General features: G+C 45.2%; 1 protein-coding gene across 2 annotated transcripts in view; it reads left to right on the top strand.

Moving 5' to 3' along the window:
- MVB12B (multivesicular body subunit 12B) overlaps nucleotides 1–22,893 on the top strand; it is a 180,170-nt gene that overhangs the window by 35,775 nt on the left and 121,502 nt on the right. For both annotated transcript variants that reach the window (XM_034929072.4, XM_055117600.3), the window contains exon 3: nucleotides 18,735–18,842. In XM_034929072.4, coding sequence (XP_034784963.1) covers nucleotides 18,735–18,842 — 108 coding nt within the window. The remainder of the gene's footprint in view (nucleotides 1–18,734; nucleotides 18,843–22,893) is intronic.

The raw sequence follows: 22,893 nt of genomic DNA, 5'->3' as shown, positions 1-22,893 counted from the left end.
TTGGGAAAAGGAAAGTAAGAATATAGGAAATTTCAAAATTATAAAAGAAGATGATGTGTAGCTCTTATGTACTGCCATGTGTGACTGAAATTGAAAATCCTGATGAGTTAGATAATTTCTACTGCTATCTAAGAACAAATCCTAAAAAGCCTGTATCCAAGGAAGAAATTGGAAATGTTGTTAGAGAATTATTTACAACAAAAGCACTAGGCCCAAATTGCTTTAAAGTAACATTCTCTCAAATTATCAAGGAACAGTTAATTTTTACATCGTACGAACTATCCTAAAGCTTTGAAAAAAGATTGGATGCTTCTTCATTTGTTTTACAGAGCTAATTTACCAAGGTCGGTTTTACAATTGACCTTGCTAATGTAAATGGTACTGTTTCCCCCACCTCATTTTATTTTTTAAAATGGTTATTGGTGTGGTTTACATGTTTTGCATAAAGGAAAATTAATTTTTGGCCAGGCGTGGTGGCTCACACTTGTAATCCCAGCACTTTGGGAAGCCGAGGCGGGGGTATCACCTGAGGTCAGGAGTTCGAGACCAGCCTGGTCAACATGGTGAAACCCCGTCTCTACTAAAAATACAAAAATTAGCTGGGTGTAGTGGCAGGCGCCTGTAATCCCAGCTACTCAGGAGGCTGAGGCAGGAGAGTTGCTTTAACCTGGGAGGTGGAGGTTGCAGTGAGCCGAGATTACACCATTGCACTCTAGCCTGGGTGACAGAGTGAGACTCCGTCTCAAAAAAAAAAAGAAAATTAATGTTTTAAAAATAGATTTCTCTTACATTCAACAACCTCATTGAATTATTGTTTCTAATTCCCTCCCTTGCTTCCTGGCTGTTCCATGACCCTTTAGATTATGGTTTAGGATGACAAATTTATGAGGTATGTATATGATGGGAAATTATGTGATTACAAACTACCGTGTGTGTAGGGAGTGGCAGGTGATTGGAGAAGAATGTAAGAAGTGATCGACCTGTGGACTAAGCAAATACACATTGACTCCGTTCTCCACGCTCCTTTCTTAAGGCCTATTGGATTGTCTTCTAGTGCATTTCCCTAACTCCATTCTAACCTTCTCCAGTCTTCCCTGAACTGTTGCCAGTGGAAACTTTCCAAAAGATGAGGTTACTCACCTGCTTAGAATTGTCCTCTGGCTCTCTGTTTTTAGACTTACAGGCAAATTCGTTGTTTTACTTACCACCAAGCACTGAGCACCTAGCACTCAGTAAGTGTTTGTGTAATGAATGGACTTCACTGGCATCTGAGAGTTGTTTAGATTTGCTCCTTCCCTAATTTTCGTGTTCTCATTCTGCCCCCGCTCACAGTTCCTCAGAGGTGCTATGCCCGTCCTTGCCTCTGTGCTTTTGTGCGTGCCCACCATTCCTCTCCCTGTGGAATTATGTTCTGGTTCTGTGTGTTTCAATGGCACCCTTTTCCTCCATTGCAGTGCTTACCACTCTTTAATTACAGTTTAATTACAGTTACCACTCTTTAATTACTTCTCTGTGTACTGAGCCCCATGAGGAGGAGGCCACAGAGCTATGCCTTTTGCATAGCTGTACCCCCAGTACCCAGCACAGGGCCTGGTGCACACATTCTCCACCAGCATGCACAGGATGTTTATTGAATTGAATTAGCTGGCTCCTTTCTGTTTTGCCTTTCTGTGTCTGGGATATTGGATGCCAACATCCAGCTAAGTTATGTTTGTGTTAAACATGAATTGAAATGCAATTACAGCTGGCAATGTGCTTTGAGAGCTGAGTAATAGAGTACATAAGAAGAGTGACTTAGGCACGAAGACCAGTTTATCTCCTTTCCTTTCTTGCCTCCTGTCATTGGGCATGACTCATGAACGGCACGAGTTCAACTTGTCTTCTCTTAAATCCCATCACTTTAACTCTTCCTGCCCTCCTTGTCTTGATGGGTCTCTTTCAGGGCCCCTTTGTTAAAACCCACAAGAAGCCCAGAGCCAGGCCTTGCAGTCTGAGTTGGTTGGAGCCAGAGGAGGCTGCACTCCCCACTCCAGGGCAGAGGTGGGGCCAGCACCATGGGTGGGAGTGTGCACGGGGCTGCTGAAATGCTGGCTGGATCACTAGTTTTCACTACTAATCACATCCTGCTAGTGCCCTAGCTAAGGCAAACATGGTGTCTTTTATCAAAGATGTTGCCACTTTACCTTAGACCCATTGTTTTCATAGCCTTCTCGAACTGCATTCAGGAATTGTGTCTTAGGTTTGGACCCACCTTGAGGTTAATTGATTTGGCTTGATAGAAAAACTCCTCCCTTCTTGTTCTTTTGTTTGTTTGTTTTGTTTTGTTTTGTTTTGAGATGGAGTCTCGCTCTGTTGCCCAGACTGGAGTGCAGTGGCGCAATCTCCACTCACTGCAAGCTCCGCCTCCCAGGTTCATGCCATTCTCCTGCCTCAGCCTCCCAAGTAGCTGGGAATACAGGTGCCCGCCATCAGGCCTGGCTAATTTTTTGTATTTTTTAGTAGAGACAGGGTTTCACCGCATTAGCCAGGATGGTCTCTATCTCCTGACCTCATGATCCACCTGCCTCGGCCTCCCAAAGTGCTGGGATTACAGGCGTGAGCCACCGCGCCCGGCCTATTTTTTGGGTTTTTTTTTTGAGAGGGAGTCTTGCTCTGTCACCCAGGCTGGAGTGCAGTGGTGCAATCTTGGCTCACTGCAACCTCCGCCTCCCAGGTTCAAGCGATTCTCCTGCCTCAGCCTCCTGAGTAGCTGGGACTACAGGTGCCTGCCACCACACCCAGCTAATTTTTTTTTTTTTTTTGTATTTTTAATAGAGGCGGGGTTTCACCGTGTTAGCCAGAATGGTCTTGATCTCCTGACCTCGTGATCTATCCACCTCGGCCTCCCAAAGTGTCTTTTTTTTTTTTTTTTTTTAAGAGACAGAGTCTCGCTCTGTTGCCCAGGCTGGAGTGCAATGGTGCAATCTTAGCTCACTGCAACCTTTGTCTCCCAGGTTCAAGTGATTCTCCTGTCTCAGCCTCCCGAGTAGCTGGGATTATGGGCATCCGCCATCATGCCCAGATAATTTTTGTATTTTTTGTATTTTTGTAGAGACAGGGTTTCACCATGTTGGCCAGGCTGGTCTCAAACTCCTAACCTCAGATGATCCGCCTGCCTTGGCCTCCCAAAGTGCTAGGATTACAGGCATGAACCACTGCACCCAGCCTCCAGAATCTTTCAGACCATGCAGTTGCTTATTAATATGCCTTTCTATTGTTTCTCTAAATCAGCTGGCATGCTCATTTTATAAATCCACTTTCCTGGGTCCACAGGGAGATTTCATCAAACTTTAGAGATGGAGCAGAGGAAGAGGGAAGCTTTTATTTATTAGCAATTATTTATTAAGCCCCCACCACGGGCGTGTACTGGGTACTGCAAACTGAGTGGTGAATGGTCAGATGTAGCACTTGCCTGCATGGAATTTACAGACCCAGACTGAAGGATTAAAATGAAAACAGGGGTAGCAGAGATTGGAGCACCCTCCAGTGGCCCTCTTCCTTCCCAAGATTAATCCCAGTAGGTGAGTTCTCATTTCCACATCTTCCTGCCTGGCTTTTGCTTGGAATTCCCTCCCTCATTGTGCTGTCAATCTCTTCCCCTCCTCTATGTCTTCCTTTCCACAAAGACATGCCTCTGTCCCCTCTGTTCTTAGCAGATGCGGCCTCCGCCACCCTCCCTTCATCTCACCAGCTCCTCCAGCCACCATCTTTGTATGCCCTACTCCCCAAAATCGTCCCTGCTTGCCATCTCCTCTTCATTATCCCCACTCACCCCTCAATTCCTAAATTGTCTAACTCAGTGGCTCTTTCCTAATCCGTATTCTTCACAACCTCATCTCTACTTTGGTTACTGTTGACCAATTTCTTCCTTCCTTAATATATTCGTTTTCTGAATGCAGAACTAGTACATGTTCATTATGGACTATGTAGAAGATGTTAAAAAGCACAAGGAAGAAAATAAAAGCGACCTGTAATCCTACAACTCAGGAAAACTATTGTCCACACTTTAACTGTGTTTAGTTTGTATGTGTGTGTGTTTTAGCAGCAATGGGATTCTATTTATATAAATTTTATAACCTGCTTATTATTGCATCATATTTTCTTATTGTATTTTTGCAGTATTTTCTTAGATCATCGGATATTCTTCTATAGTCCTTCTTTCCTAAAATGCTGCATTCTTTCCATTTGATTTCAGCTGCATTCAGCTTTGTTCCCCTCTGACCCCTTTTCTTGTAGTAGCCTCTCCCTCACTGTGCACCCTGCCCAGTTCCCACCCAGCCTCCTGCATTGAGCACTCTTCTCTCACTTGGCGTCTGGCCCTGCCAGGCGCCAAGCTTCTGACTCCACGCAGCCAGCCTGTGCTCTCCGTAGCATGGGGCCTCCATTTCCACCAGCCTGCTGGACAAGCCCACAAATCATGACCGGCTGACACCTCAACCTGAATATTCCCAAACCGAACTCCTCTTCTGTTTCCTTACCACTCCCAACAGAAGACCCAACCTACAACCACCCTTCTTCTGAATGTTCCCACGAGACAGAAGCCAGAATCCTTCCAAGGCTTCTCTGCTGGCCCTACCTGCCAGCACCCCATCAGGCATTTCTTCATCTTTTCATCCTCCTCTTCTGTCTCTGCTACCACCTGGATAAGGTCCTCACAAGTCTTGACGTGGGTAGTTTCTTCTAAGCAGTCTCTGGTGCCTCCCATCTCGACTCCAGGTTTCTCCTGTAAGCGCCACTCAGAATTTCTCCTCCCTGCCCGGGGCTCTCCAGCCACGCTCCCCCTCTTGCTCCATAGGATGGGGCAGGTCCTAAGACAGCACCTGCCCTGCAGCCTCCCAGGTTCCAGCTCCTCCCACCAGATCTCTGTGGTCGTATGGTCTGCTCTCTCTCTCTCATCTGCGTGGCCAGTGGTCCAGCCAACCCCACGCTTCCCACATGTGCCAGGGAGGACCCACACCCTGGCCTTTTCTGTCCTTTCTTCTAGGGGTGTGCCTGCCCCTCTGCCCCTACTTCGTTTCTGCCTGCTAGCACTTTATGATGCATCCCACCTGAAGATGCCTTTGGTTCTGTTTATCCTCCCAGCAGCCTGCCTCTTCTCCTTCTTCTGCCTTATGCTTGCTTTTGAGAGCTCTCAGCACTTGGCGCTCCCTTACAGCGCGGAGGTGATTCTGTCTTACACTTCTGATGACACCAAATATCCATACTGTGTCTGCCCCTGCACTAGTTGCTTCCACACACAGTATTTATTTCACACAATAACCCTGCCAAGTTACTATTGCAGTCTTGTTTTACAAGTAAGAAAGCAAAGCCTCTGAGAGCTCAAGGGTGTGGCTGAGCGGAGGTCAAACCCAGGTCTCCTGCCTCTGTGTGGCTCTCTTCCCTGCGCCCTCACTCCTGATTCAGCTCACCTGGGAGCCATCCTCGGAGGGAAGGGAGGGAGTGCCTGACATATCATAAATGGCTAGTGAATGTTTGCTGAAAGAAAAGGAAAGACTTGTGGCCTGAAGAGATGAATTGCAGCTTAGTGATGATGGCACATGCTGGGGAGGGCTCTATTTGATGCCAGGCCCGCCTGCATATCTAGGTGCGGAAGGGAAGCAGTGGTTTCCGATGCAACACCGATACTTAGCATTGATTAAGTGATTACTGTGTACTGACCAAAGCACTTTCTTTGGTGCTGTAACTACAACTGTATGAGCTAGGACCTACTGTTTCCATTTATAGAGACAAAAGCCGAGGCTCAGAGAGGTTAAGTAACACAGCCAAGGCCACACAGCCACTACTGGTTGGTGAATCCAGGATTTGAATCACATCTGTCTAGTATCAAGGCCCATGTTTTAAACTCTGTATGCTGCTGGCCTGCGAGGCTGGTATTGGGTGATGTGGAGCAAACATTGTTATCCCAGATTCCAGCCAGGAAGGGGCTTTGGAGCCTGCCCTGCTTTACTTTTTCTTCCTTCTCTGCGCAGCAGATGCACCCTCCATAATGAAATCACCTTGAACTCCTTGGATACCGTGGTAGAGAGAGGGTTGGAGAACCTTGTCTTTAAAAATTTTTTAAAAAATATCGCATGACATTTAAAAAATTATCAAAGCTCATCTCAGAAAATCTAAATCATGTAGAATTCTATCAACCAAAGAGTGAAAATATTACCTTTCTTTTTTCCTCTAATGCCAATACATCTCGTTGACAGTTTGCAAGTATCTTTCTAGACTTGTTTTTCTTTTTACCAAAAAAGTATTTATTTTTAATTAAATAAGGAATAGAAGAATATCTTTTATCTAAAAAAATTAAATAATAACAGCCAAGGCTTAAGTACCTTTCAACCACACCAGTTTGCTCATTTTTCTTCCTGACTTTTTTCTCTGCATTTATATGTAAATGACTTACAGAAATACATCGTTGTAATTTGTGTTTTTAATATAAATTAGATCATGCCATCAGCTCATGCTTTATTTTTATGAAAGATGTACATATGTCATGTAGATCTTTCTAGACTCGCGTGTGTAGACCCTCCACACTCTTGTTAACAGGTGTGTGATGCTCCGTGGTTGAGTGAGGGCCACAGGAGCCTTCTGCTGCTCAGCCTGTAGTTCTTTTACCTTCAGTTTTTCACTGAACAAAGCTTTTAGTGCATGCTTCCTTGTTAATGTTGTTGGATTTAGCAAATAAAAATACAGGATGAACATTTTGAAAAAATTTTTAATTAAGAAAGGTATTTGTTGTTTGTCAGAAATTTAAATTTCACTGGGTGTCCTGTATTGTCTGTAGCAACTCCATTCCTTATGCACATTTGTGAGATTTGAAATAAAAAGTTTCTTCTTCAGGTCTATTATCTGATTTTTAAAATTAAAAAGTTATGTTACAAAATATTCCAAATATATAGAAAAGTATAGGGAACAATGTAGCAAATGTCTATGTATCCACCATACAGCTCTTCCAAGTCTTGATGTTTCACCAAATTTCTGTCAGATTTCTTTTTTAATAAAAGAAAGAAAACATTATTGATGCCCATGCAACCCCCAGGCCCATGCCTCCCTCCTTTCCAGAGTCTCTACTGCTCTGAGTTTGGTGTTTTTCATTCCTAGGTATCTTTCCATGTTTTCATACTTTATATAGGTGATATCCTACATGGGATATACATCACACTTATATGTATTTTTCATGTGGTTTTTTTGTTTGTTTGTTTTTTTGTTTTTTGGCAGATTTTCACTCTTGTTTTCCAGGCTAGAGTGCAATGGTGCAATCTCAGCTCACTGCAACCTCCGCCTTCCAGGTTCAAATGATTCTTCTGCCTCAGCCTCCCGAGTAGCTGGGATTATAGGCATGTGCCACCACACCCAGCTAATTTTGTATTTTTAGTAGAGACGGGGTTTCTTCATGTTGGTCAGGCTGGTCTCGAACTCCTGACCTCAGGTGATCCACCCACCTGGGCCTCCCAAAGTGCTGGGATTACAGGTGTGAGCCACCATGCCCAGCCAGCATGTTTTTTTTTCTTAGCATTGTTCTTGAGATATTTTTCCTTGCTGATACAGCTCTAGTTCATGTATTTTCAAGGGGTATAGAATTATATTCCATGAATATACTATAACTTAGTTATTCATTCTTCTGTTGGTGAGGATTTGGGTCATTTTCAATAATGCAATACTGTAAACAATGTTGTAAATAATATCCTTTTGTCTTTATGCTAAGGATTTCTCTAGGGAACAAGTTAGGAATAGAATTGCCGGTCATTTTCGCCTTTCTGGATATGGACATGTGCCCTCTGAAGTGGCGTGCAGGTTCAGGTTTGTACTCCACTCATTTTGTTGGACATTTGCAGTTTGGTCAGTGATTTGCTGTGAATGGTCTAGCACTGCCATTTTGCTTGTGGGTGATGTCTTTTTCTTATTGCTTGGGAGGGGCCCTTTTTTTTTTTTTTTTTCCCCCAGACAGAGGCTCGTTCTGTTGCCTAGGCTGGAGTGCAGTGGCGCCATCTCAGCTCATTGCAGCCTCTGCCTCTGGGTTCAAGTGATTCTCCTGCCTCAGCCTCCCGAGTAGCTGGGATTGCAGGCGCCCACCACCATGCCCAGCTAATTTTTGCATTTTTAGTAGAGACTGGGTTTCACCGTGTTGGCCAGGCTGGTCTTGAACTCCTGACCTCAAGTGATCCACCCACCTCGACCTCCCAAAGTGCTGGGATTACAGGTGTGAGTCACCGCGCCTGGCCTGGAGGGGTTGTTTATTTCCTTATTTTGGATGTTAATCCATTGTCACTGTGCACTGCTCCCAGTCTAAGGCTTATCTTTTTACTTTGTGTCTTGTGTCTTACAAAGGATCCCTTTGGGATCCCTAGGGATACTACAAAGTATCCAAGTTTTCAATTTTAGGGTAGTAAGATTCGTCAACCTATTCTTTTATAGATGGTTTTGTACATGTCCATCTATTTCTTTAATAATTCTATTTAAACATAAATATACTCCACATTTTTTTCTAAAAGTTTGGAAGTTCTGCTTTTCACATTTCATCTTTAATCCATCAAGAATTTGTTTTTGACAAATTGAGGTAGGGCTCAACTTAGTTTTTCCTCTGTAGTGATGATCAGGTGTCTGGGTACTATTGATTGACTAGTCCCTACTTCAGCCACTGATGTGTCACTGGCAGTGCCGTGGTAGACCAGGTATCCTGTGGCTGAGAGGAGCCGGCCTTCCCCTGGGTGCCGACCAGCCGCAAGGCAACCTCTAGGCTGCTGATGCTGCTCTCTGCAGGCTTGTGGAGGTCCGGGGCCGTGTCATAGCTTGGCCGTCTGGGTGCAACAGAAACGGGAGCACTTCTGGCCCAGAGCCTCCTTCCTGATGACTTGGAACAGGGAGGACGTACCTGCTCCGATGCGGCCAGGTGCCCTGCCTGTGTGTATCTCCCATTTCCTGTCTCGTGGGCCCCCCACGGAACTGTCTTCCCTGCCTGGCTCCCTTTGGCCATCAGGAGGTGCAGAGCCAGGGCTCCTAATCCCTTCACCTCTACAAGGGCTTTTGCTGGGAATAGGGACCTGCTTTCTGCCTCCCTGCCCAGCCTCAGGAAGCCATCCCCTCTGTGCCTGGCATGGCTAAGGCACCTGTGCCACAGGTAGAATGAGGAAAGGGCTATCTTGTGTAGTCCTAGATGCACCAGGCTTCAGTCTTTGTGTGTTTTTCCTACCATGCATTCTTTTCATGGTTCAATGGTTCAATCAGCCGTTTGGCAAATATCTGATTGTGTACTGTAAACAAGGCATGGGGCTAGGTACTCAGAAAAATATTCCATGAATAAGATAAGATCTTTACTTTAAGGACCAGAGATAATAGTAAGTAGGTAACATTTTTTTAGTGTCACCATGTGCCAGGCCTTATGCTAAGTATTTCTAGAAATACTAACAGCTTTATTGAGATATAATTCATATACCACAAAGTTCACTTTTTAAGAGTGTACAATCCATTGGTTTTTAGTATAGCCACAGATTTGCACAACTATCACTGCCGCCTAATTTTGAACATTGTCATCACCCGCTAAAGAACGCTCCACTCATTAGCCATTCTCTCCATCAACTCTTCCTGCCCCGCAGCCCCTGGCAGCACCAATCCACTTTCTGTCTCTAGGGATTTCCCATTTCTAGACTTTTCATGTAAACAAAATAATGTAATATGTGGTCTTTTGTGTCTATCTTATTTTATTTAGCAAACTGTTTTCAGGGTTCCTCTAAGTTGCATTATGTATCAGTATATCATTCCTTTTATGGCCGAATACTATTTCATTGTATGGTTATGACACATTTTTATCAGTTGATGAATGTTTGGATTAGTTCCTCATTTGGTAATTAAGAAAACCTGCTGTCATGAACATTCACATGCAAGTTTGTATGTAGACGCTTGTTTTCATTTCTCTTGGGTATATACCTAGGAGTAGAATTGCTGGGTCATATGCTAACTCTATGTCTAACATTTTGAGGAACTTCCAGACTGTTTTCCAAAGTGGCTGCACCCTGTTACAATCCCACCAGAAGTGCAGAGGGCTCGCATTCGTCCACATCCTTGCCAACATTTGGATTGCCTGTCCTTTTAATTGTCCTGTCCTTTTAACTACCATAGTGGTTCTGAAGTGGTATCTCATTGTGGTTAAGTGCCTTTTGTGCTTTCTCTCATTTAATCCTTACAAATAATCCTATGAGGTAGGTATTATTTCTATTGTCATTTTTAGGTGAGGCTCAGAGAGTAAAAGAGTGACTTTGGAAAACCCTAGTATGTAAGTGGCAGAGCTGGGACTTGAACTCGAATCTACCCAACTCCAGAAATCCAAGTTCTTGCCTGCTGGGATCATCACGGAGGCTGTAGAGTGGGGGATTCTTTCAGCCAGGCCCTAAATAATGAGATCATTTCAACAAGACAGATGTGAGAGGGAGCAACACGAGCAAAGGCAGGGAGGCAGGAAATGGCGGGGCACAGTTAGGAAAGACCTGTCTGAGAAGGAGAACTAGAGTGGAAAGCGGGTACAGTACTAGGGTTAGACATAGAGGCCCAGAGGGGTGCAAGGCCAACAGGGCTGGGTGGTCCGCTGTGTCCCTGTGCCCCGTGAGTGGAAAGGACCACCTGAAGACTGAGGCAGATGCATTTGTCTCAGGGAACAGGTTTATGTTTTTCATTTCTTTTGCTAAAAAAAAGAGACATTTCAGCTGAAGGTATAAGAAAATGATGCAAATAAAATCAGAACCGAAAAACTGAGAGTTCCTGACCTCTTCACTGGATTAGTCAAATGCCTCTTCCTTTCACTTTATATTTGTAGAAAGCATCTTGAGCACACCACCTGTTAGGGAGTCCACGGATGGTTGGATAGGCTCCTTGCCTCTGCTGTGCCCACGCTGCTCTTATTGAGTTTAAGTGGCTCACAGTTGCCCGCTGTCTGGCCTGGGCCAAGTGTGTGTGTTTCCACTGCTGATGATCTAACATACCCAGAGGCCTTTGAACTTCATTCTTGTTCATCGTGTCAGCCAGATATTTCCTTTGGAATGTCTGCAGGATTTCCTGGCCCCTTTCATTGCTTTCTGTCTGCTGAATACACCTTTGAATTGTGGGTGGGCTCTCTTGAAACACCGGGGTGTAAACAGATTGATGAAATTGGTGGTTAGCTTGTCTTTTGAGAGTTTCTCTTTGGCAAGGAGCACTCAATTCCAACGTTGAAAAACCTCTGATGGTTGAAATGATTGACTGCGCCGCTCCTCTTTAGGTGGCTTAGTTGGATAGCTGATTTACAAAGTGCTTCTCAAGTTTAAATCCAGCGGATTTTTATTTTTCACCCCATCAAATGAAGTATTTACAATTATTTTTCTTATAAAAGCTATATATGCTCATTACTAAAAAAAGCAGAAATACAGGGGAAAAAAAGAACATTAAAAATACTCATAATCTCAACTGTGCAGAGCTAAACGGTGGTTAATGCTTTTGCTTTATATTTGCCTAGATCCTTTTCTATACAGATAATTGTTTTGAAAACAAACTAAAGTATTGTACTTTATAAACCATGTTGTAACTTACTCTTTCTCCTGAACTTTCCGTGTTAGTGTGTGTATGTGTACAAAGTTGTTTCAAATGGCTGTTGAGTCTTCTATTGTGAGGATGTCCTCTAATCATTAGAAGTTTATCATCTCCCACTCTTGCCTTTATAAACTGAGCCCCAATAAACATGTCAATAACGCTCATCCCATCTTACCAGGCTCCAGTTACAGAGCCCCACTTTCTGTCCCTTTAATATGACAACTTTATTTCTACCCTAGGGTCTTCACAGTAACTGTCTCCCAGGCCTCCGGCCCCCAGATCTTTCAGGGATTAAGGGAGTCCCTTGAACCAGGGAGACTGCTTACATTTAACCTCAGCGGTCGCTTTACAGTGAACATGCCTTACAGGCCAGCCGCAGGTAGCCAGTCCCACTGTCCAGTGGGCTGTTCAGGGCTTCCTGAACGCACATCATCCCCTGTGACTGCTGCACAGTGGCCCAGAATGTGACCTCTGAACTCAAGCTAGAGAAAGCAATCAGAGACCTGGGCTATGTGAGACAGGGGTGGGGGCCAGGTCCCAAAGGGTTTGTAGAGCCTTGTGTCGATTCTGCGGCACTGGCAGCCACCATCCCAGGGACTGCCTGGGTGCTGCAGCTCCGCCCCCAGCCATCTGCATGTTCAGTTTTGGTGGACTGTAGCTGTGGGGAAGGCTGGAATCAGCTGGACTTGCAGCTTTGGACATTGTCACCCACTTGGGAACACACTAACAAGCTAACTAGGAGTGAGATTATGTTGCATTGCTAGTCATGTCCCTGATGGCAGCAATAGCGGCAGCTTGCCTAAAAGAAATAACGAATTATCATACTATCTTCCATGAGATATTTCCCCAGCTCTCTTTCAAAGTTAAAATTTGCTTTTACTTTAACAAAGTGATGCCTGCGTGCACAGTTTAAAAAATCAGAGTGCTCGTAAGAAAATATAGCAGCCCCTGCCCTGTCTCCCCACCTTCACCTTTTTATTTCCTAGAGGCATTTATTTTCCACTTTTTAAGATTTTTTTCCCTCTAGTACTTTATCTCCATATTTCTTTTTTTTTTTTTTTTTTTTTTTTTTTTTTTTTTTTGAGACGGAGTCTCGCTCTGTCGCCCAGGCTGGAGTGCAGTGGCGCGATCTCGGCTCACTGCAAGCTCCGCCATCTCCATATTTCTAAATAATTTTATTATATTGCTTATTTCTTGATTATTTTCTTCTCTTATAATCTCCTCCCATTAGGCAGTATCACAATTTTTGGTGGATTAATGCTTAGTGTTTACATAGATTACAATGCAGACATTGGGTACCACTGAATCAAGTAACATATTAGGAGTGTGTGTTCTTTCTCATACAATCTTTTATTTTTTTCTTGGAATTAATCAGACTTGTTTCATTCATTTGAGGAGTTGTCCAGGTGCCTATTGATTTTCACAGTACGTTCTTAAAATGTCTTTTTAATTTTTAAATTGATTTTTTTTTTTTTTTTTTTTTGTCAAATAGCCTTAGGTACATTGTTTTCATTGTTCTAAATGCTCTAAGGCAGTTGTCACATGCCCATCCCTATTTCTTTCGAACCAGAAAGTACAGTTCTAAATGCTCTCCCCTCCACATCCCCTCCTCCCCAGAGGTTGCTGCCCTGACATCTCTTCCTTTCCCCGTCTGGGCCTGGGCGTGCTGCTGTCCTCTGGCTGCTGTGCTGTGTGGGTTCTGTTTCCTGGAGTTTATGGTTTCCCCTTTATTGATTTAATCCTCGGTTCTGCTGATGCATCCTCCAGTAGCTTCCTCAGAAAGGGCCCCTGGGAGATAAACTTTTTAAGTCCTTGCACATCGGCAAAGGTCTTTATTCTACCCTCACACTTAATCGATAATGGGCTTAGGTGTGGAATTCCAGAGTTCCTCAGAATTTTGAAGACATTGTTATCTTGTCTTTTAGTTTCTAATGTTGCAGTTGGGAAGTCTGATGCAACATGATTCCCGTCCCTTTGTATGTGACCCGTTATTTTTCTCTGCAAGTGTTTAAGGTGGTTTCTTTATCCCCAGTGTGGTGGGATTCTCGGTTCTTTCGTTTTGGGGTGGGTCTTTTTCATCCACTTTGTGGAAACACTCAGGACCTCTTTAACACAGAGGCTCCCCCTCCCCTCCGGTTTTGATTTTAAAAGTTCTTTCTGAAACTTTTTGTTAGCTGGATGTTGTCTTGACCCTTCAGTTTTCATTCCTATAATTGATCTCTTCATCTCTGTACTTTACCTTCTGGAAGATTTCCTCAGCTTTCTCTTCCAGTGTTTACTGTTTCTAATCTCTTTATATTGTCCTCAAATTGTTCCTTTTTAAAAACGTTTTCATAATACTCTGTTCTTGTTTGGTATTTGCAGTCTATTCACTCGTCCCTCTGAGGATTTAATTACAGACTGGGTTCTCTGTCCTGAGCCAGCACTGTTTCCCCCTATTCTCTGTGCTACCTTCAAGCTCCCTTTTTTCTATTTTGGGCCCTTCTGTCATGTCTGAGCCTGTCCCCAGTGCCTGGTGACCCTTTGTTGTGGGTTGGGATTTAAGATGGAGGCACCAGCTCATGGGCTGGAGCCCTGTGGGTGGGGGGCCTGCTGGCTGGTGTGCTACACAGTGGGGCGACGAGCAGGGAGCTGGCTCGGATCATGGGCTGGTCCACCCTGGCGCTTTCCAGAGACAAAGCCCTCAGTGTCCAGTGTTCAGGGGAGGCGGCTGGAAGCAAGAAGGAGGGTAAGCGCGGGTGGCAGGGAGGGGCCTGCCATTGCCATTCAGTGTGTACGCTTGGTTACTCAATTACCCTCGTTTCCACTCTGAAGTTGCACCTCCTCCCCCACCTCCTCCTGACCTCCAGCCTCCTTCCCCACCTGCCGGGCTTGTAGAGTCCTGAGCTGTGCTGGGTTCCTTTCTGCAGAAGATACACCTGAAACTGGGGTGGGCACCTAGGAGTCTAACCACTTTGTTTATGAACCTTGTTTCAGTCTACCCGATTCAGCCCTAAACTTGCACTTGCTCCCCTGCCCCCACCCCAATGGTATCTGGTGATTCTGGATCCTGGGGCCCTGCTCAGTATCGGCTGCCATGGGCCCCTTAGGTCACAACCCGCCCCCCCTCACCACACTTGCTAAATCCCTTGCCTTCCGCCTTCTGCAGTGCCAGGCCTTTGTGCTGCCTCTCCCCTCTTCCTCTTCATTGTGGAGGCTTCTGCACTGTCCATTTGATTGTTGTTTTAGAAGTATCCTGGCAGGAAGAGAGATAAACCATGTGTACATTCCGCCACTGCCTGGCCCTAGGGCCCTCCTGCTCCTCCTCAGAGACAGCTCCTACTCCCGGGGAAGAAATGCTAGGAGAGAGGTTGTGAGAATGTGTGAGTGTGAGTGTGCAAGAGCATGTGCATGCGTGCACATGTGCACATGTGTATGCGAGGCCCTGTAACAGACTCTGAAGGTTCTGCAGTCAGCAGACATATCGAGTTGTCTTGGGAACAAGGCAGCAAACACACAAGAGAACCAAAAGAGTAGGTAGCCTCAGTGCTGAAATGGATATGTGCCTCAGAGTGGTGATTTTGAAGGGGATTCACTCAGCTCAATGGATTAAATCCTGGAAATTTCATTTGAAAAACTTCCCGTTACCTTACTTGGGTAGCTGACAGGGTATGTGGCTTTTCACACTGCCCTGATTGCAGAGTTGACTCGTTCATTTATTCTTTCAACAAGGTTTGATGGAGCCCATCCGTGTCAGGCATTGTGCTTGGCACAGGGGGTAAAATGGCAAGCAGAACAGGCACTGCCGTTGTCCTTGTGAAGCTTATAGTCCAGGGTGGGATAGCAGCGGGAGGGCAGATGTTCCTCGTACAAGTATATCATTTGTGTTTGGAAAGACCAGCTTTGTTCCCAGAGATTGGCACAGAGCCCCGGGACAACTGAGGACTTTTTGAATCCTGATGTAGCCTGACATCACTTTCCAGACTTGGTTCGCTGTCAGAGCAGATGTCCCCTTTTTTGGTTTAGAAACATTCGCGCTGTCTTTGGAGTGCTCATGCACTAAGGCAGGCACTTTGCATGTTCGTGGGCTCCTGTGCCCCGGCAGTGATGCCCGCAGGGAAAGGCAGCATGTCCACTTTGCAGAGGAGGACAGGACTGGTTTAAGCTATTGGGCCTCAAATTCAAGTCTGCCTCTGAACTCCATGTTGCGCATGCTGCACGCAAAGCATTTGGTCCTCCACCCCACACCCCACCTCCCCCCAGCTTCCTGATGCTGGGACCTGAGGCTGACTGCTGAGTTTGTAAGTTTCTGCAGTGCTGCCAGGTGGGCGTGGGCACTGTCAGGTAGACCCTGCCTTGAGTCAGGTGTGGAGGCTCCTCTTGACACTGTGACTTCAGCCGCATAGATAGATCATTTATCTTGCAGATCATTAGCTCTCCTGACTTGGGATGGGAAGAATTTAGGTTATTAGGCACCTTTATGTGACTGGGTTGGGAAGACACCTCTGGGTACATCTTGTTGCTGTAGGAAAGACAGGCCAGAAATGCCCCCCTTGTTCCACCAGGGCTGCCTTTCCAGTGCTCTCAAAGAGCCAGGAACCCACATCTCACTCCTCACCCAGTACCTGGTCCTGTGGGTCCCTGAACCATCCAGCCCTCCATGACCATTCCAGAGCCCTTCTCTGCCCAGCACTGCTTTCCTTGGAGGTTAGGGGAGTCTCTCTCTCTCTTTCTCTCTCTCTCTCTCTCTCTCTTTCTTTCTTCCCACCTCACCTCCCTGGGCCCTTCATGATGCCTTTACACACTTCCACATCATTGCAAATGAGTTTGGGCCCAGGTCAAAGCTGGGTCTTTGGTCATCCTTTTTTAATGCTTCGCAGACAAGGACTGGGAGGCTCTAACTGCCCAAACAGTGAAGCGTGGGCTCAAACAGAGAGGCTCACGTTGCCGGCTTCTCCCATTACATTTTCATTTCTCACTCTGAAAAAGGACAGTTCTAGCAGTGTGGTGGGTGGAGAGAACCATCACTGGCAAGCCCTGGAGACCTTTCTAGCCTTGGGTTAGAATGCACAGCACCCCTCTGTGGCACTTCCAGATATCCAAACAAGCCCTTCTAGACGCCCTTGTCTCTTGGAACGTTAAAGACACAGCTCCCTGTCTTCCAAGGCAGCTTGTGGTTCCACAGCCTTGGAGCGTCCTGCAGACAGTTTCTGTTTTTGAAAGTTTTTCAGAAATTATGCATTTATTATAGAGAGACCATGTAGGTTCCCTTATTCCCTTTGTTTAGAGCATCTTTTATTTTTACATTTTAGTGATTCTGAAATTGGGATGCATCTTAAAATAGATGCATGTGTTTGGATATGGTGCTGTGCCTTTTTCGTGTGAAGGGGTGTTCCCCAAATGACTGCATCCTAGAATTGAGGAAATACAGTAAAATTGCATTGGGAGACAAAAATCTTTCAAAACATGTAATCCATGGGAGAAAACAAGCATAGGGGGTGCTTTTTGTGGAGGAGCTGAGACCACTGCCTTAAATCTCATGTTTCCCTAGAAACTCTATGTGTGACCATTATGGGGAAAGATGCTGACAAGGCCTGACCCCCATTCGATCCTGTTTCTATCTGTGGGGGTGACATACTTGGAGCAAACAGTTCCTAAAATTATCCCCATACCATTCCTCCTTCAGCTTTCAGGTCAAATATATTTGCATCTTTATCATAAGGGCCTTTCTTTTCCTGTTGTTATATTTGCTAATTTACAATTGTTTGGTTTGAAAAACAAGGATTTTTTCTTTTGCCTCCTGGCCTTTTGGTTTTTCTGAGGCAGCCTCAGAGAGTGTGGCCGTGGTGGGCTCCAGGAATGTCCTGGGGAGCCTGAGCCCACTGGGCTGGGGTCCTGGCTCCCGCCTCCTCCCTGAGCGTGTGACAGGCAGAGGCCATCCATGTGCTGTGGGGCCCGCCATGCTCTGTGCAGAGCCTGCAGTCAGTGTGCGGGATGGGGCTGAATCAGGGCACTTTTGTGTGAAGAATGGAGGCACTTCCAGCCATTTGTCAGGATGGGCGGGAGCTTGTCAGGTCAAGGACTGGATCCCAAAGTCTGAAGCTCAAAAGGACAACCCAGAAGGAGTCAGAAACTGAACTGATCAGAGACCTCCTGCAGAGTTTATCCCAAAACAAGCTCTGCTCCTCAGTCTTCCTGGATGTCCCCCTTCGCGGTGCTTAAAGGAAGGTGTGCAAGGTTGATTCATGCTCTCAGAGGGAGGCTGAGTCAGAAAACAGACCAAGCCCTGACCAGCGATTCACAGAGCAGTCTGGAAAGAAATAGGAAGAAAACACCACCCTCTCCTAGCCTTCTTCTCCTCCTCCTCTCCCATCTCCTTTGCACTCTCTCCCACAAAGCCTGGTCTTTCATGGGAATATCCCCCAGCCCAGCCCCAGTCTAGGTCACAGGGGCTTTGATACTCAGATCAAGGCTGGCTGGCATCATTCTCAGACTCTTCCTAGTGAGAATTTCTACAGCTGCAGATGAGAAAATGGCTTCTTAGTGAGACTAGAAACAAGGAACCGAGTGAGTCTTCTTTTGTTTTTCTATCCTGATCCAGTTTCTCACCTTGAACCCCACTGTCAGGGCTTGTACCAAGAGGACGCAGGGTGGAATGAAATGTTTCTGACCTCCCTCCCTGCCCCAGCCTCCAGTGGAATCCCGTTGACTGAAGCACCCAGCTGGTCCTGGGGCCCTAGAGCAGGAGGCTGTGTCACCCTCGCTGCAGGCAGCGCCCCCTCAGGTGGCTCATCACACCCACTGGACTCCTTTCTTCACCCCGCACCATCCCCCCGAGTAAGTGGTAATAGCCGCTTAATGTACTGACTTACCCAATCCCTTCTTGGTCCATTACGACAAAAGTTGCTCTTTTCTCATTAGAACCATTTTTGTCAGGGTGTCTTTAATCAATGGCTTCCCCAGGGACAGTATTTTTAGAAGTTGTGTTTTTCACACTCTCCCTTTTCCCCTTTTGGAAAATCTCATCCCAGTGCCTAGTGAAATGAGCTAATGAGATGCCGGGAGATCCCAGGCTGGTGTTAATTGGAACAGGCATGGAAGAAGTGGCCCACGCGCACCTTCAGTTCCTTCCTGCCTTACCTGCGATCCTTTTCTCTGTCTCTCCGGTGTAGGTTGCACAGACAGCAGATGGTGTGGATGCTGACCTCTGGAAAGACGGCTTATTTAAATCCAAGGTTACCAGATACCTGTGTTTCACAAGATCATTTTCCAAAGAAAATGTAAGTCTAGTCGTAGTTTCCATTTGCTGAGTGAGCACAAGTAATTTACATTCCTGTTTGGAATTTCCTCATTTTGTTGTTGTTGTGGTTTATTTTCATTGCCATATTAATTTATCTGTGGTTTTAGTGAACTGGGTAGAATCAGCAGCCAGCACTGTGTTTCCTTTATTAACAGTGTTATTAACCACGTACCCAAGTGTACCGTGAATTCCATTAAATTGTGTTCTCAAAAGGAAACCAGGAAATTTCTCTCCCAGCTCTCATTTGCCTACCTTTCCTCCAAGCAACAGATCACAGGGTAGTGCAGCAGTGAGAGTTCTCCAGTGGAGCGGGATTTAATGCTGGCCAGCAAAGGCAGCATGGCTCAGGGAGGGCCCCTGTGACCCCACCCCATGCCCTTGCTTCCACAGTGACGTTTCCTCGCTCTTTGAGTCTCTGTGTGACATATCACATTTCGTTATTTTTGTAGGTAAGTAATGACTCATGTAGATTTCTCTGACTATGCTTTTAAAAAAAAAACAAATACTTGCACCTGTAAATTAGGAAACTTTAAAGACACCTACTAAGGTTTTTTTTTTTAAAAACATCTAATAAGATATTTTAATAGATGGCTTAGAAAGAAAGGAAATAGCTTTGGTGAGTATCTGCTCTGTACAAGGCCTGCCTTGGGCACCTCATTCTGTCCCCAGGTAATCTCTACCAGTGGAAGTTCCTTTCCATTGAAGAAACCGAGATCCAAGAGGGAATATGCTTGTTCAAGGTTACTTCTCTTCCCCAGCCCCAAACAGGGAGCAGTTGGGATTTTCATTTTCAGGGCTAACATTTTATTTTTGGCCATATGTTATTGTCTCTTTGTCATGTAAATTTTTATTTTGGGAAATATTTTTATTTATTTATATAAATTATATTATAAAAGTAATATTTATTTGCAGTTAAAAAAAAAACTGAACCCAGACAACAAATATCCTCATTCAACAGCATGAAAGGGGGAAAGCATTAGTCATCCTCTCTGCCACCTGGCCCCGCAGGCCCAGGGTCCCATCACAGGGTCCTGGCGTGTCCCCTTGGTGTTTTCTGAATATCGACCATCATGTGGCTCTCTGGCTTGCACTCTTTTCTGCCACCCATTCCTGTTGTTTGTGGTTAATTCTTTGATACGATAATTATTCTGAACATATACAGGACTGGGAGAAAAGTCATTGCTTTATTTTTTCCCCTAATTACAAGAGCAATATATGCTTCTTGTGAAGTACAGAGTTTATAATGGAGTCAGGGGAAATCTTGACACAAAAGTCTGGACATCTTTTCAATTCAGGCTTTTGAGTGTATTTTAAATACCAGGAAGGTGGCAGGGCTAAAGAGTGGACAAGGGCACTGAGATCTTATAATGAGTCCCTGCAGGTCCCCCAGCTCACTGAGCAGCCTGAGGTACCCAGGAGTGGGCTGAAGGCTGAGTAGAGGCTTCAGTTAAAAATGAGTAGAGGCCGAAGAGGCTTCAGTTTAAAATGGCCTGAGGACAGCCATGATCTCTGTGATCATTTTTAAATTTTGTTTTCATTGCATTTTCCCCCAAAGACTATGGGGTGTTGGTACCTAGGCTAGCAGAGTCCCTGCATCCCTTGGAGTGGGGACAGTGACAGGCCTGAATGTGACAAAGAGAAGTCACTGGGGCTTGTTAGCATTGGGTGTCATGGGTAAGTGTATTAAAGAAAACACATTGATTTCGTCAACATATGTTGAACATTAAAAAGATATTTATTGGGCATGATGGAGGGATGTAAGAAGAGGACAAGGGCAGTGCGAAAAGCCTCTGCCTCGCTTTTAAAGCAGAGTAGGAGATAGGTGCGTGGTGCATATTGTTTTTGGAAAAAGAATGAATGGATCCAATAGTGCGATTCAAACGATCGAGTTCCAGCAGTTGGCAGGGGCCCACTTGCCAGCCCAGGAGTGGAGGAGGAATCAGAATATTTTAATCTGTTACAGCCAGTCTATGCTGGCCCTGTAGTCCAAACCAAGACTTTGCAGAGCATCATTTTTTACAACTGTAAAGGAGGGATGTGGGGTGTCAGGACTGGACAGAGTCTTAATTAGCTGACTTGAGACTCCCAATGTAGGAGTTTTGGGAGACTCCTTTGGAACCCAAATTCCTTTCCCCCAATAATGCTATTAATACAGAAATCTGGCTTTGGAGTGACATTGCTTCCTGGGGAAGGATCGAGATGAATTGCACTTTTCATGCCCTGTACTTTCTGCATTACCTGTAATAATAATGTACATAGATTAGGTAGGGAGGATATTAAACAGAAGGATTTATGAACATTTGAATATTAAGTTGGTTATCTGTGGCTACCTTAAATGCAAGGTTGTCAAAAATAATTACAGTATACTAGCAAATACTGGCTACCAGAGACAATATAAATACCCTGAGTCAGTGCATATTGGGCTTTTGGCATGAATCATTTGCTCAACAAGGATTGGGAATACGTTCTTCATATTTATGAGGAGGAAATGAAAGAGAGCACAGATGGGGGAGGGGAGAGGAACAGGCAAAATTAATGGTGTCGCAGACCCACTGTATTAAACCCGGTACAGTGGCAGCCCTGTGTGAGGAGGGACCACAGTTGGGCTGTGGGGAGCTCTGACAGTGCAGCCTCCCATTTTGTATGCATGCAAGGGTTTTTTGATGCTTTGTTTTTAATGGCCACACCACTGATGTTCAGGTTTTATGATGAGGGACATTGGTAGAGTGTGTGGAGGGTGAGGTCACTAAGTGGTTTGCAGTTGACTTCTGTAAAACCCAACTTGTCAAGCAGAAGACATTTGAGAAGGATATTGATGAATGCCCATCCATCTGCGGGGCAGGAAAACATGCCTAGTTGTTAATTTCTCAATGCAGAAAGCAGTGATGACATGGAAAAGCAACTGCCATGAAAAAAAATTATAATAGATTAGACCAGGCGATTCTGAAAGCAGCTGATGTTTGCAAGTTAGGTTAATGGTTCAAACCCTTCCTACACGGTCAGAGATTTATTCCGTGTTCTGAGGGTCCCACTTACCACTCACTAGGCTGCACTGTACATTGTCTTTCCGAGGCCCAGCTACCTGGAATGTCAGAATATCAAATTGTTGGCAAATATGATAGTTCTGAGAGGAAGAAACGGTTTCCTGATGGCAGTGCCGTAAAAACACTGGTCATAGATTACACTTGCTGCTTTGACCTTCCTAGTTAAATTCTAATAATTGGTTTCATTTGTGTACTTTTGGTTCATAATATTTATTAGTGTCTATCAATACTTTTGATATTTTTAATCATATAGTTTAGATTTGACATCTCAGCAAACTCAACTTGATATATGTGTGTGTGTATATATATATATGAAACGCAGTCTTCCTCTGTCGCCCAGGCGAGAGTGCAGTGGTGCAATCTCAGCTCACTGCAGCCTCCACCTCCTGGGTTCAAGCGATTCTCCTGCCTCAGCCTCCCAAGTAGCTGGGACTACAAGCGTTCACCACCACACCCAGCTAATTTTTGTATTTTTTTTAAGTAGAGACAGGGTTTCATCATGTTGCCCAGGCTGATATCAATCTCCTGACCTCAAGTGATCCACCTGCCTCGGCCTCCCAAAGTGCTGGGATTACAGGCATGAGCCACCATGCCTGGCAGATTTTTTTTTTTTTTTTTTTGAGACAGAGTCTCACTCTATTGCCCAGGCTGCAGTACAGAGGCATGATCTTGGCTTACTGTAGCCTCAACCTCCCAGGCTCCAACAATCCTCCTACTTCAGCTTCCTGAGTAGCTGGGACTACATGCATGAGTGCCACCACACCCAGCCAATTTTTTTAATTTGTAGAGATGGGGTTTCGCCATGTTTCCCAGGCTGGTCTCAAACTCCTGAACTCAAGCTACCCACCCACTTTGGCCTCCCAAAGTGTTGGGATTACAGGCATGAGCAACAGCGCCCGGCCTCCAGTTCGATTTGTGACTCTGAGTGGCCCGGTTGAAAAATGTGCACCCAAAATTAATTTATTCAGCAAGTAATTACTGAGCACC

This window comes from Pan paniscus, chromosome 11, assembly GCF_029289425.2.
Source record: "Pan paniscus chromosome 11, NHGRI_mPanPan1-v2.0_pri, whole genome shotgun sequence".
Taxonomy (NCBI): Eukaryota; Metazoa; Chordata; class Mammalia; order Primates; family Hominidae; genus Pan; species Pan paniscus.
The sequence above is the reverse complement of the archived record's forward strand: the minus strand, read 5'-3'. Positions and strand labels throughout refer to the sequence as shown.